General features: G+C 42.0%; 1 protein-coding gene across 8 annotated transcripts in view; it reads left to right on the plus strand.

Moving 5' to 3' along the window:
- Nucleotides 1-1,201: 1,201 nt before the first annotated feature.
- Nucleotides 1,202-14,963, plus strand: part of RHOT1 (ras homolog family member T1) — a 64,283-nt gene continuing 50,521 nt past the window's right edge. For 3 of the 8 annotated variants that reach the window (XM_030294938.1, XM_030294937.1, XM_030294940.2), the window contains exon 1: nucleotides 1,215-1,352. In XM_030294938.1, the coding sequence (XP_030150798.1) occupies nucleotides 1,277-1,352 (76 nt within the window). In that variant the 5' untranslated portion in view covers nucleotides 1,215-1,276. Of the gene's footprint in view, nucleotides 1,353-14,963 lie in introns of all 8 variants that reach the window. The other 5 variants (XM_030294941.1, XM_030294939.1, XM_030294942.2 and 2 more) reach the window with 4 other exon arrangements.

The following is a 14,963-nucleotide window of genomic DNA, read 5'->3' on the forward strand; positions in this document are numbered from 1 at the left end:
AATGGACAGATTGGAGAAGTAGAAGAATTTACTCAGGATCACATACCTGATTAGGCAATGGACTCTGGATTCAATCCCATGCAATCTGTCAGCAGCGCTTAACTGCTACACCACACCCCATGGCTTCTCCTAGGAGAAAGGGGGATTGTACTTTGCACACATTTTATTTCCTTTAAAAACTTATGATGTAATATTTAAGATAGAAAAAAAGGCACATTATGCAGATAGTGTTTCCTCATTAATTATATATATATCTGTATCTATTTATCTCTTTCTTCTGCTGCATGCCAAACACTGTCCTAGCATTTGGGATGTAGCAACAAATTTCTCCAGACAGGGTCAGGAGGGAATTAAGGCAATATTAGAAAAGTCAGTAAGAGTTCATTATCCAGTGTCATCTATTATGTCCAGCATCCAGTGTCCAGCATTATGCTCAGCAAGCGTAACTAAAATATCAGAAGACCCTTCTCAGAGGAAACCACAGAAAGCGACTTAGTTTGGTTTAGAAACTAAGTTTGACTTAGAGCAGAAGGAAGTCATTAAGTTTGGTACAAAGAAATGAATCTGTTTACAAGGACAAGGTAAAAAAAAAAAAAAGAATGCCATTATTTAGAACTGTATTTTGTAAGCATCACAGGCAAAAAGCAGCTAGGGTGGTGGTTTTGTGTAGTGGAAAAGGCTCTATCCCAGGAGTCAGTCACCCTTTAATCAATCAAGCACTTTCTGATAAGGTGTGGATGCTACTGAAAACCAGGTAGACAGGTCGCTGCCCTCCTGGAGATTATAGTCTGGTGAGAATAATCCCGTCTTGAGTCACTGCCAGGCTCTAATGTGACCTTGGACAAATAACTTCTCCTGCCCCAATTCTGCAAAATAAATGGGGTCAGACTAGCGGATCTACTCCTCAAATTCTGAGCCCCAGGCGTATCTGCTGTCGCGGCGCCCTGGGGAAGGTGGGCTAGGCTCCCTGGCCCTGCGCCGCGGCCTGCCGGACGCCGGGGGCGCCGCGCGGGCCCTGAGAGCGTTCGCGTTCCGAAAGCGCTTGTCCCTCGCGGCGCCCCGTCGGCCCCGCCGCCGCTGCCGCCGCCGCCCGCGGAGCCGGAGGAGGCGGAGCTGGCGCTGTCCTGGCTCCCGAGCAGGGAAGCAGCAGAGGAGGCGGCGCGGCGGGCCCCGGCCGAGGCTCGGGCGGGGCGGCGGGGGAGGCTGGCAGCGGCACCGGTAGCGCGGGGAGAGGGGCGCCGTGGGCTGAGCGCTCTCGGCGAGAGGAGTCCGCTCCATGCGTGCGGGCCGAGCCCGGCCCCTGCGAGCCGCCGACATGAAGAAAGACGTGCGGATCCTGCTGGTGGGAGAACGTGAGTCCGCGCACCGGGGCCGGCCGCGGCCACCGCAGCCCCTGCCGCCCCGGGCCTGCTCGCCCCTCTCCGCGCTCTCGGGCCTCCCAGCCCCTTAGCTCTTCCCTTTCGGCAGCCCGCTGGCGGCCCTCAAGCTCTCACCTCACCCTGGGCCCTCTTAACACATCCCGACCCTGACCCCCAGTCGTCCTCTCGAGCCTTGTCTCTGTGAGTCTCTGACCGCCAGCCTCATCTCTCCGAAGGTCCTCTCCTCCTTTTCCGCTTCGAATCCTTTCCTCCTGGGCCTCAACGCGTTTCCGAGGCCGCTTGCCTTTCAGACCCTTTTCTCTTCGTGGAGAGTCCCTTGTCACTGCCGGGCAGGTGCTGAAACAGGCCGACTGACCAATTGGGATGGTGTGAACTGGCTCCCGGGGAAGCTAGGGGGAGGGGGACGCAGGACTGTTCGACTTGCGGGCAAGGTCAGGTTTCTGCCTTTTTTTTTTTTTTCCTTTTTTTCTTTTTTCTTTTTTCTTTTTTCTTTTTCTTTTTCTTTTTCTTTCTCTTTCTCTCTTTGTCTCTTTCTTTCCTTCTTTCTTTCACGTTCGCAGTCTTCCCACCCTCTGGCATTGACTTCAAGGTAGGGAACGTTTTTAGAGATACTTGCACTTTACATTGGAATAACTTCTGTTATGCTTGCTGTTTCCTCAAAAATTTACTCTCAAGTTCAAGTTATACAAGTTACACAAGTGCTTAATGAATGAATAATTATCTGGGGAGGGTTCTTTAGTTGAGAGAATTATTCTTACCCTAAAGCCTAATTTACTCCCCTCTTTTTAAGCATTATTTATTCCGTAGCTTGGTAATTATTTTATAAATAACAGGCACACAGGAAAACAGACACATGCACATACAAATAAGACCCCCTAGACATTCTTAGATTTCACCCTTTTAAGATACAATAAAGGAGAAATGCCTCTGTTTACTAACTTGGGGACAGTACAACAGGGACTTCTTGATATCACTTGGCTGGTTACATGACTCATTTGGTAGGACTAAAATAAGAAAGTGGGCTGGGAGAACTGAATTGTTTGTTTGTACATTAGTTAATGCTCTGCCATTGCTGTTTTGAAGCATTCTTTTCCAGACTCCATTTCAGCCTAGAGTAGCCCCTCCAGGTCACTGTGATGCACTCCCAAGGAAGAAAGCTAACACATTTTTACCCTTCTCTGTAGTGTTCTTTGATATTCATTGAAGTCTCTGTTCACCTGCTCTGTGGAGAAGTCTTTAGAATCAGAATTTGGAAGTAAGCTTGGCCTGACACTGTTGTCTTTTGGGTTTGCAGTTGTGAATTTTAGTCTTTATTTATTATTGTATCTTAATCTGTATTTTGCATCAGTTTCCTTGACAAAGTTCAGGAAGGTGTTACTTAACATGTGATTCATAGCTGATGCATTTGGAATATGGTAGGGAAAGTGAGTAGACGAGCCACTTAAAAAGCTGATCCTTAACTGTCATAAAATCGTTTTATAGTATGGTGATTGTAATACTAATGTTCTAAAAGCAGAAATCCTATGTTTTGGTTTTAGTTTTAGGAAGCATATAATTCGTCTGTGAAACATCTAAATGGAAATGCTGTATATATGTAAGATATATTGACAGCCTTAGTGCATTTAAGTTAAAACGTTAACAGTATTACTTATTTAGAAATACACAAAAGAACTAAAAATTTGTTGAGAAAATTAAAAGCCATGTTCTGCAGATATGAAAGCAAACAGGAGAGTTGAGAAAAGTGTGCATGCAAGAGTGTTTTGATTATAGGGAGTTACCTGACCTAAGAGAAAGTCTTAGTTTTTGAGGAAGACATTTTTCTTGAAAACATTTGTACCAAAAGCTTTAGGCCAGCTACCATATATATGATTTTTTTCACATTTAAAAATATTAGGATTATATTTATGTGAAATATGTAATTTTAGTGAGTTATATTAAAGGTTGGTATTTTGGGAGGAAAAAGTTGGAAAGATTAGTTTTCTTTTTTTTTAATTCATTTTGAGAGGGAGAGAGTGCGCACGTGTGTGTACTTGTGCAACTGTGTGCACATGATTGGGGAGGGGCAGAGAGAGAATCCCAAGCAGGCTCCAAGCTGAGCAGCACACAGAGCTCAAAACCATGAACTGTGAGATCATGACCTGAGTTGAGATCAAAAGTTGATGTTCAACCGACTGAGCTGCCCAGGTGCCCCAGAAGCATTACTTTTTGAGATTTAATGTAAATATTTGTTAGCTTTGGCCTAGCTGCCCCACTTTAAATGCTAGGTAAACATAACTGTGACGAAGGCTATTTTAATACTGGTCTAACACATGAATTTATCTGGAAAACCACTTTTTTAGGTAGAAGTGGTAGTAACTTAGTTGTCATTTTAAGATGGTTAATTAAGAGAAATGGGAAAAGCAAACAAACAAACAAAATCCCCACATCATTTCTGGTATTATTGTAGAGACTGTTCCTTTGCTTTCACTTCAGTACATCTTATTGCTGTTAGCATCTGTCCCAGAACCACACAGCAGCTGCTTCATTCACTGAAGCTCCCAAATAGTTGTGAATGGTTTCAACATTCTCTTGGCTAAACCTATAATGTCCTCCGAAGGTGAAACAGATCTTTTTTTGGCCCATCCAGAATCTGGATTCTGATCCATCCAGGCTTAAGTGCTAACTGATGCTTACTGTCTGTTTAGTGCTTAGATCAAAGAAGTTAGATTGTCTATGAATTTTAAGGTAATTATTTGCAGAGAAAGCCAAAGTGTTTTAAAGATCATTTGCACCTTATCTTAATTATCGAACACAGTGAATACCATTCAGGCCATGTTAAAAGTCAGTTGCCATTCTTGAAACAAAACAAAATTTTTAAAATCATTAAAAATGCAAGCATGCAAAAACAGTTCTCAGGTTATGATTTTTCATGGTCAGATTCTTTGGCCAGAATTTGTGTTTAACGATGTTTGCGTTAGTATGCTTAACAAATGTCCTTGTTGCAATAAAATTAGCATGAGCCGTAATACCATTTTATCTAAATCATGTAGGTACATTAAAATTACACAAGATTTAGTTTTAGCGAAGTCTTGTTTTTAAGTTGAGATATGTTTGTCTTCTGATCAAACTCATTAAGAAAGTGGAACTGTTATCCTCTTTTTGAATGAATCTGGTCAGAGGCACCTGGGTGACTCGGTTGGGCATGCGACTTCAGCTCAGGTCATGATCTCACAGCTCGTGGGTTTTTTTGTTTTCTTTTAATTTTATTTTTTATTTTTTAAGATTTACATCCAAATTAGCATATAGTGCAACAATGATTTCAGGAGTAGATTCCTTAGTGCCCCTGACCCATTTAGCCCATCCCCCCTCCCACAACCCCTCCCGTAACCCTCAGTTTGTTCTCCATGTTTATGAGTCTCTTCTGTTTTGTCCCCCTCCCTGTTTTTATATTATTTTTGTGTCCCTTCCCTTATGTTCATCTGTTTTGTCTCTTAAAGTCCTCATATGAGTGAAGCGATAGGATTTTTGTCTTTCTCGAATTTCACTTAGCATAATACCTTCCAGTTCCATCCATGTAGTTGCAAATGGCAAGATTTCATTCTTTTTGATTGTCAAGTAATAACTCCATTGTATATATATACCACTTTTTCTTCATCCATCCATCGATGGACATTTGGGCTCTTTCCATACTTTGGCTATTGTTGATAGTGCTGCTATAAACATGGGGGTGCATGTGTCCCTTTGAAACAGCACACCTGTATCCGTTGGATAAATGCCTAGTAGTGCAATTGCTGGGTGGTAGGGTATTTCTATTTTTAGTTTTTTGAGGAACCTCCATGCTGTTTTCCAGAGTGGCTGCGCCAGCTTGCATTCCCAACAGCTCATGGTTTTGAGCCCCGCCATCAGGCTCTGTGCTGACAGCTCCGAGCCTGGAGCCTGCTTCAGATTCTGTGTCTCCCTCTCCCTCTGCCCCTCCCCTGCTTGCTTGCTGTCTCTCTCTCTCTCTCTCTCTCTCTCTCTCTCTCTCAAAAATAAACAAACACTAAAAAAAAAAGTTTAAATGAATCTGTCACTCTTACCCAATGTCTAACTGATTAGCTTATCATCGAAACTAGTTGAAGCCACTACAAGCTTCGATTGGCTCTGGCCTAGGCTTTTGTAATATCTCCTTAACCAGTCTCCCTCCTTCTAATTTTGTCCATTCTCTATGTAGCAGGTAATCATCTTTAAAAAAGTATCTCAGATCCTGTTACCCGTTTTTAAAATTCTTTGATGATTTCTCCTTTCACTTAGAAGAAAGTCCAGACTTCTTTATGCAGGCCTGCAGACGCCATCACAGTCTGGCCCTTGCTTCACTCTTGTAGTGCTGTCTACTGCTTTCTCTACAAGAAGGCCCTGACTCAGGCAGTTCTTGTGTGCATATTTGTTCACTTGTCTTTTGGGCTGGAAAGTAAGCTTCATGAGGGTGGTGGATTTGCCTCGTTTTATTGCTGTATACCCCGTGCCTGGAATAGGCCTGTCACAAAGTGAGCACTCAAATACAGTTGACCTTAGGTGGCTTAGTTGATAAGCGTCTGACTCTTGATTTTTGACTCAGGTCGTGATCTCATAGTTGTGAGGTTGAGCCCTGCATCGGGCTCATGTTGGGTGTGGAACCTGCTTAAGATTCTGTCTCCCTCTTCCTCTACTCCCCTACCGCATGAGTGCTCTCACTCTCAAAAAAAAAAAAAAAAAAGTCAAATACAGTTGACCCTTGAACAACATGCAGTTCAAACTGTGTGGGTCCCTTTATACAGGGATTTTTTTTTTACACTATTGTAAATGTTTTTCCTTATGATTTTCTTTTTTTTTTTTTAACGTTTGTTTATTTTTGAGAGAGAGAGAGCACGCCTGCGCACGAGCAGGGGAGGGGCAGAGGATCTGAAGCTGGTGCTGATGGCAGAAAGCCTGTTGCAGTTTTCAGACTCTCGAACCGTGAGCTCATGACCTGAGCCAAAGTCGGACGCTTAACCACCCAGGCACCCCCACCCTTATGATTTTCTTAATAACATTGTCTTCTTCAGCTTACTTTATTGTAAGAATACAGTATATAATACATAAAATATGCAAAATATATGTTAATAGACTGTTTATGTCATTTGTAAGGCTTCCAGTCAACAGTAGTTATCAGTAGTTGAGTTTTGGGGGAGTCAAAAGCTATCTGAGGATTTTGAACCGCCAGGGGGGTGGAGAGTTGGTTGGCGCCCCTAACCCACACATTGTTCAGAGGTCTTCTATAGCTTTTGGAAGAATGAATGAGTTTAGGTTAGTTCCATTTATTTAGACTTTGCTTGTTTTCCAAATCACTCTTAGTCATAAAAATTTGATTCTTGTTCGTTCGCTCTTTCTTTCATTCTTTTAATTTTAAAAAGAGACAGCACAAGCTGGGGAGAGGGGCAGAGAGAAAGGGAGAGGGAATCCCAAGCTGGCTCCATGCTTAGCATGGAGTCCAATGTGGGGCTTGATCCCACAACCCTGGGATCGTGACCTGAGCCAAAATCAAGAGTTGGACGCTTAACTGAGCGAGCCACCAAAGTGCCCCTGCTCATTCTCCTTTCTCAAATCCGGTCTGATATGTGGTTGCTGTTAGCATTTGAAGGGGCAGTGTTCATCCAGTCTCTTGTTCCAGGTTCTTAGCTTTGTTTGACCTGGGAGATTCCTGTGTTCTGGCCATAAAGTATACCAGTGACTTCTAATGATGGGGTCACGTCTATTCCATGTCTTGGCTGCCCCAGTTCTATTCCTTGCCAAAAGAAATAGAAACACCAGAGGTTGGGGCACCTGGGTGGCTCAGTTGGTAGAGTGTCCGAGTTGGCTCAGGTCATGATCTCACAGTTCATGAGTTCTAACTCCTGCATTGGGCTCTGTGCTGACAGCTCGGAGCCTAGAGCCTGCTTTGCATTCTGTGTGTGTGTGTCTCTCTCTCTGTTCCTCCCCTGCTCACACATTGTCTCTCTCTCAAAAATAAAGATTAAAAAAAAAAAAAAAGAAAGAAAGAAAGAAACACCAGAGGTCATCTTAGTGGGACTGGGAAACAGTTCTTCAGGCATAAGATAAGAGTCAAAGAAACTTCAGTAATAAGCTAGCATTTATGGTAGAAAAAACTTTCTCCAATCCTTTTAAAGCTGTATTGCTTTCCATTCTGGTCTTTGTTAAATGATATTTGAAGATTAAACTCCATTTTCAGTTATACTGTGTTTAGTACCTGGATGATAGTCTGTGATCGAGCATGTTCAAGCATAGTCTACATAGTCTTTTCTGTTCAGATAGAGTCTGTTCTGTATCATTCTCACATCTGTATTAAAACTCATCTTTTTGTTCCTCTGGCACCATTTGGGCCCTAGTGTTGATATAGTTCAAAGGAGAGGGATAGACCGTAACATTGTTCTTCTGCAGCCCAGATAGTCTGATTTGATCAATGAAATTTTCCTTTGGAACAATACTCAGCTATTGCTACAAATGCCAAAGTTTCCCAGTTAAAATTCTAACTCCATAGTCACCCTCCTGCTCCCTGTATATTCTAATTTCCTAATTTAGGAAGAGTCAACAAGGCTTCTTAAGAAGCCAATAAAAATGAGGAGTAGGGCCCTTTGCCTCTTAAAGCACGGGGTGTTTGTTATCAAGAAAAATAGCCAATATGGCTGGTAGGATGGTATTTGGAACTAGAAAGTGTTATTTCTGCTTCATGAATATTAGGAATTTGCTGTCATTTAGCAGTAGATGTTCAAAAGATGTGATGAAAAGACAAAGAAATTTTTAGCCTGGACAAATCTAGATAATTTGTTCTATAGTGATGAATTATGTTTCCCATGGATGACCTACTTAGAAGCGTGGAGTGTCAGACAGAACTGTAGCATGTTGTGTTGAACTGAATCAGAAGGCCTTCTCTCTTTGGGGATAATTGTGACCGTGCCTTTTGTTCTTACAGATCACTTCAGTGTTTCTCAGGCAAAACAGGAAATAGAGACCATTAAATGGCTAGTTAACAAAGAATAATTTTTTGTCCTCCATATAATATAATATACTTATATCAAATACATATATTATATTTTTACATGTATTTATTTATACTTAGGTATTATAAATTATGTAACAATATCATAGATTATATTTATCTTGCATATAAAATTTAATTGGTAGAGTAATTAGAGAGGTTTCTTCCTTTTATGGAAATTATTTTTTGGAGCAGTTAAAAATATGCAGTGTTTATACTCCTGCCATTGTCAAAGAGCCTTTTTGATTGTAGGCTTATTTAAATAATTTTTAAGGGGCGCCTGGGTGGCTCAGTCGGTTAAGCGGCCGACTTCGGCTCAGGTCATGATCTCGCAGTCAGTGAGTTCAAGCTCCGCGTCGGGCTCTGTGCTGACAGCTCAGAGCCTGGAGCCTGTTTCAGATTCTGTGTCTCCCTCTCTCTGACCCTCCCCTGTTCATGCTCTGTCTCTCTCTGTCTCAAAAATAAATAAACGTTAAAAAAAATTTTTTTTTAATAATTTTTAAAATTTAGTATTCTAAAATGTCTTCCTTGTTTTTAAGGTCCTCATTTATTTTTGCAGTTAAGATTAGCCTAAAGTTAGCGGCCTGTTGTAATTTTAAACCTGCCGATTCCCTATTTCTTTGATAGTCTTACTCAGGGTTTGGTTGTTAAGCCTTAAGGGAAGCAAAAAGCTCTAGTTTAGATTCACTGAAGCATTTCTTAACTTAATCACATCTGATCTTTTATTAAAGTAGCTATCATCTTACTGCTCTTCCAAAAGGAAACCCAAAATGATACTAATGAAAATGTGCTCATTTTCTCCTAAATTACTATAATGTGTCTCGCTCTAATTTTAAACTTTTTTTTTTTTAAAGAGGAAATCACTCTTGGATTTTTATGTGAAGGAAATTCGTGTTTGATTTTTAAAAGGCCTATTATGCAATTACTTCAGAAACTAGATTCAGTTGTTTTATTGTAGTGAGTACTAAACTGCATCAGATTCTTTAATGGGTGAGGCACAATACGAATGAATAAATAAATGAAAATGCCATACTCTAAATGATAGTACCCATATAAATAACTTAAATGGAATGCTTCTTACTTTTTGGTACCACTGTCTGTATCATCAAGCATCATAAAGCTCTTTAATTGTTGCAGTGTTTACAGTGCCCTTCTCCTGCTGGGGGTGGGGGTTCCTTTTCTGTCTCTGAGGCCTGCCATGTCGGAGTAGACCTGGTGGCAGGTTTGTGTTTTGGCAGGAGCCTGCTGCTGCACGGGCAGCCGGAACTGCCTTGTTGAGCTGAGCTGTGAAGAAATCTGAATTGCCTCAGAATGTTGGGCTTTCTTTTCTGGAAATATTGCTGGGAAAAGAAGAAAGGGACGATGGCTCGGAAAAGGGGTGTTCTCCTGAGTTTTAAGCAGAAAGATGAGGAAGAATGGATGACACGTAAGGGTCATGGTGAGGGAGGGGACTTCAAAAGTAACACGGAACACCTGTTGAAGGCCTGAACTTTGCTAAGGGAGCCTAAGTGGTTGTGATTAAGGAGCAATAGTCTTTAGCTTTCTTGGAAACTAATAAGCCACTTAATGTGGGTGTTTGACTTAATTTTGATCGTTTTTGTTTAACATTTTGATCTATGGATTAAAAGTTAAGTAGATTTCTTCTGAGACTTGTCAGGGCTTTGGAGTGGGGGATACAAGCAGATTTTTTTTTTTAATGTTTTTATTTATTTTTGAGACAGAGAGAGACAGAGCACGAGTGGGGGAGGGGCAGAGAGAGGGGGAGACACAGAATCTGAAACAGGCTCCAGGCTCCAAGCTATCAGCACAGAGCCCGACTTGGGGCTCGAACTCACAGACCGTGAGATCATGACCTGAGCTTAAGTCGGACGCTCAGCCGACTGAGCCACTCAGGCGCCCCAGATACAAGCAGATTTTTAAGAAGGTAATTCTGAAAAGGGAATCTGAGGGGAATCATGGTCTTAAGGGTATTAAGGCAGGCAAATTTCTCAAGGACCAAGCAGGAGGGAGACTTGTTTTTCTCTTGGGTAACAATGAGCATCTGAGTTATTGAACATCTGATTCATTTTTCCCATTCCTTTTTTTTTTTTTTTAGGTTTATTTCTTTTGGGGGGTGGGGTGGGGAGAGAATTCCAAGCAGGCCCGCCGATGTGGGGCTTGATCTCTTGAATTGTGAGATCATGACCTGAGCCGAGATGAAGAGTTGGACGCTTAACCAGCTGAGCCACCCAGGTGCCCCTCATTTTTCCCATTCTTAATAAATAGTTGATCATGGATAAGAATGTAGAGATACGTAAGATGTCCCGGAGAGCCCTGCGAAAATGGAACAGTTTCTGGGAACATCTGTGCTGGCAGTAGTTGTGGGATTTTGGAGACACTAGGGAAAAAGACCCAGAAGTTCAAAGGTCACAGGAATTGTACAAGCATTGGATCTTCTAAAAGGTCTGTTGTTTTAAGTACCTGGGAGTTTTACCACTTACTAAAATAAATAACAGGGGCGCCTGGGTGGCGCAGTCGGTTAAGCGTCCGACTTCAGCCAGGTCACGATCTCGCGGTCCGTGAGTTCGAGCCCCGCGTCAGGCTCTGGGCTGATGGCTCAGAGCCTGGAGCCTGTTTCCGATTCTGTGTCTCCCTCTCTCTCTGCCCCTCCCCCGTTCATGCTCTGTCTCTCTCTGTCCCAAAAATAAATAAACGTTGAAAAAAAAAATTTAAAATAAATAACATACAGGGCCTGGTGGATGCAATTGGACTTCACAGCAGAGGCATTCTGCTATCAGGTGACAGAACTCTGCTGTATGTTGTCTTAGCTCAGACATCACCGCCTTTTGCAAGGAACTTGATTAGGGCTCTTTCCCAAATGCACTCTTGCTCTGCAGCCTCAGTTGCCAAGAGTAAAAAATAGGCAGGAGGGCCAAGTTCTAGGTTTTCTGATGCTGGAATAAAGGGCATTGGCGTGGTTCACGTTAAGCTATTTTGCCTCCGTTGTGCATCATCATGTGGAGTTAGAATGGACCACTGTGGATGTTGAGATGAATACTACCCTGAGCTAGCAAACGGTTTGGCGTTTCTGGGACCCTGAACAAGGCCATAACGGAAGCAGTTATTTAAGGAGAAAAGTTACAAAATGCTCATTATAAGTCAGCAAGTTCTACAGATTTCTGGACCCCATATTGGCTTGGTCGCACTTGAGTCCCACTTTGTTCTTACAGATAGATGAATGTTCCTCACCGATCACTTACCCATACACAACTAAAATAGATAACAGATACAACTTGGGGATCTGTCTGCCATTGCTAGGGTACTGTAAGGTACATGTCATATGCACTTTTTCATCTGTTGCAGGCCAGTCTTCCAGGTGTGCTACATGATAGTTTAGATTACTCACAGAGTATACACATTGATAGCATCTGGTCCTTTTTTCTTTCTGTTTTCTTTCTTTCTTTCGTTCTTTCTAACTGTTGAGAAAATTGAGGCCCAGAGAGAGTCAGTGACAACACAAGGTTATACTGCTAATTAGCTGATTCCCAAATCCGAAATTTCTGGCCCATTCTCATACTCCCTTAACTCCTTTAATTTAAACTGTGCTCATCATCATCGCAACAACTATCATTTGTGTATTTTATGTTTGTCAGGTATTGTCCTAAGCGTTATATATCTGTCGTCTTAATTCTCTTACCAATTCTGCTGAAGCTGTTCAGCACTATATAGAGGGACAAACTGAGGCTTGATTACTTGCCTGAGGAAACACAGCTAGTCAGTACTGGAACTAAGGTTTCAGTCCAGTCTTGTCTGATTCTGAAGCCTGTATTGTTTTCCTTTTGTTTTGGTGAAAAATTTATATCAAAGGTATAAAGAATAATATAACAAATACCCATCACTTAGCTTAATAAATAAAACATTACCAATTAGTTGAAGCCCCTTGCATTTCCTTCTCTTTCTCTCAGAAGTAACCAGCCACTCTTCCTAAATTGTAAATCTGTGCTCTTAACCGCTAAGCCATAAGCTCCATTTACTAAGAGCATTTGCTAGGAGCTAAGATTCAACAGTGAACAAGAAAGACACATTCTCTGCCCTTGTGGAATTTCCTGTGGGTGATAATGAAATATTTGTTCCTTAGTCTTTCTAGAGATACTCAGTAGGTGGTAGGAAAAGTAATGTTTTCCCCAAGGTCTAGGAAGTCCTTCAGGAGACCACTAGTGATGTGCTAGAAGGTTGCCTGTTACACAGGCACAACACTGTCTTAAGAAACATACATGTCTTAACTGATTATTCAATTTTTCCTCCTTGTGACCAAACTATAAGCTTCTTTTATGAGATTTTCAATTTTTCTGCTATATTTAGAGACTTCTGAGAAAAGTATTCTCTTCCCATCCTTCCCTGCCCACCTTCCCGTTTTTCAAGAGTGATTGAACATAGTACTTGATCCATACTTCTTTTTTTTTTTTTAAATTTTTTTTTCAACGTTTATTTATTTTTGGGACAGAGAGAGACAGAGCATGAACAGGGGAGGGGCAGAGAGAGAGGGAGACACAGAATCGGAAACAGGCTCCAGGCTCTGAGCCATCAGCCCAGAGCCCGACGCGGGGCTCGAACTCACGGACCGCGAGATCGTGACCTGGCTGAAGTCGGACGCTTAACCGACTGCGCCACCCAGGCGCCCCAGATCCATACTTCTTTCATAGCAATTTTATCTTGTTTAATACATTTTCCATATTATCCCCATAGAGTATCTAAAATTAAGTTTTGTGCTTGGAAGGCAATCAGGTGAATACTTCTCAAATGAATTAATAGAAGGAGTCTGCACAAGTAAGATGGGTCATGTAGAAGCATAAGTTAATACTCTCTACATGATCTTTTAGGTTTTTGTTTTGTTTTGTTTTTTGTTTGTTTATTTTCTAGTTTGGTCCAGGCCCGGGAAAATATGCCAGAGTGGAACTTGTACTCTTGGATAGTTCTGTTACAGTGTTTCTCAGTTTTTTGAGCCATCCCTACTTTTTATAAATGCAAAACTGTCGTGCCCTCTTCTTTCTGACGATTGTCTGACACTGGGCGTTCTACAATTCATTTCAGTTTTGACATTAACCACCTGGGTTAGCATCAGATCCTACAAGTTAAAGGGCAAGGTCCCCAACAAGATTACCCTTACTTTAGACACCAGCTACAAGTGGGGTCCCCAGACTATCCACTCTTCTTCCTGGCTGACTACAAATTTGGGGCTTTCTACAATGCCCTTAGACTTGATAATTCACTAGAACAACTCACAGAACTTGGGAAAGTGCTATACTCAGGGTTACACAAATGAACAGCCAGATTAAGAGGTACATAGGGCAAGGTGTTGAAGGATCCTGAGCCAAGACCATTTGTCCCTGTGGAGTCAGAGTGCACCACCTTCCTGGTTCATCAATCTGTTCACCAACTAGGAAGCTCCCCTGAGCTTTGATGTCCAGGGTTTTTATATGGGGCTTCATTATGTAGGCACAATTGATTATATCATTGACTGTGTGATTGAACTCCATCTGTGGGCTCCCTCTACCCACCGCCCCCCCACCACAGTGATAGGTTTTGGGGTGGAGCTGGAAGTTCCAACCCGCTAATCACATGGGTAGTTTTTCTGGCAACCAATCCCCATCCTCCTATCTAGGGCCTATCTAGGCCCTCCCTTCTCCCTAATGGGTCACCTCATTAGGATAACTCAAGTATGGTTGAAAGAGACTATAACAAAACACACTCCTATCACATGGGAACTTCCAAGGCGTTTTGAAGCTTTCTGCCAGGAACTGTGTGGGGATGAAGACCAGATGGATTCTTTGTTATATCATACCCTCCTTTGATATTATTTGAAATTTCAACATTAATTATTTTCTATTAAAGACAAATCGAAAAAAGTAATTTTAGAAATTTTTCCCCCTAGCGTTCACAGCTTTGCAGTTGTTGTTGAGCTTTGAATGGGATAGATGCTCCACGAGGTGGAACTTAATTTCCTAAATGGCAGTGCTGAAGCAGTAGCAATGCTGTTGTGCTTGGGCGAGGTGAAAGCAAGTCAAACGAAGTCAGTCTGGTCGATGTGCTAGAAGTCTTTCTCCCATTCATAGAAAATTAGAAAATTCAGTTCATTATCCAAGGGTTTTCAAATATTAGATTATTGTGTTAATGTAGACACATACATGTGAAGTATGCACCTTCCATTCATAACTGTTTGATGTAGGTTAGGTGGCACGGAAGTAGTTCAGAGGGGGAAAGGGAGGTCTACAGTAGTCCTGGGATGTCTTTAAGGATGAGGCAGAATTTGAGCTGTCCTCCAGAGTTGGTTAACATTTGGAAAAGTCGAGGGGAGAGAGGGACTGATGTTTTAGATGAAGAAAACCTTGTGAGGAGGCAAGATTCATCATAGCTTGTTTGTGCTTGCACAGAGCAGAATGGCCTTATGTGAGCAAATTGTGTGTGTGGGAATAGTGAGCAATGAGGTTGGGTAGATGAAGTGAGGTTAAATAATGAATTGCATGATTTTCAAAGGCCAGCAGAAGAGTTTCGCCTCGATGTGGTAGGTAATTGAGAGTCAAGGCTTTTGATGA

This window comes from Lynx canadensis, chromosome E1 (assembly GCF_007474595.2).
Source record: "Lynx canadensis isolate LIC74 chromosome E1, mLynCan4.pri.v2, whole genome shotgun sequence".
Classification (NCBI taxonomy): Eukaryota; Metazoa; Chordata; class Mammalia; order Carnivora; family Felidae; genus Lynx; species Lynx canadensis.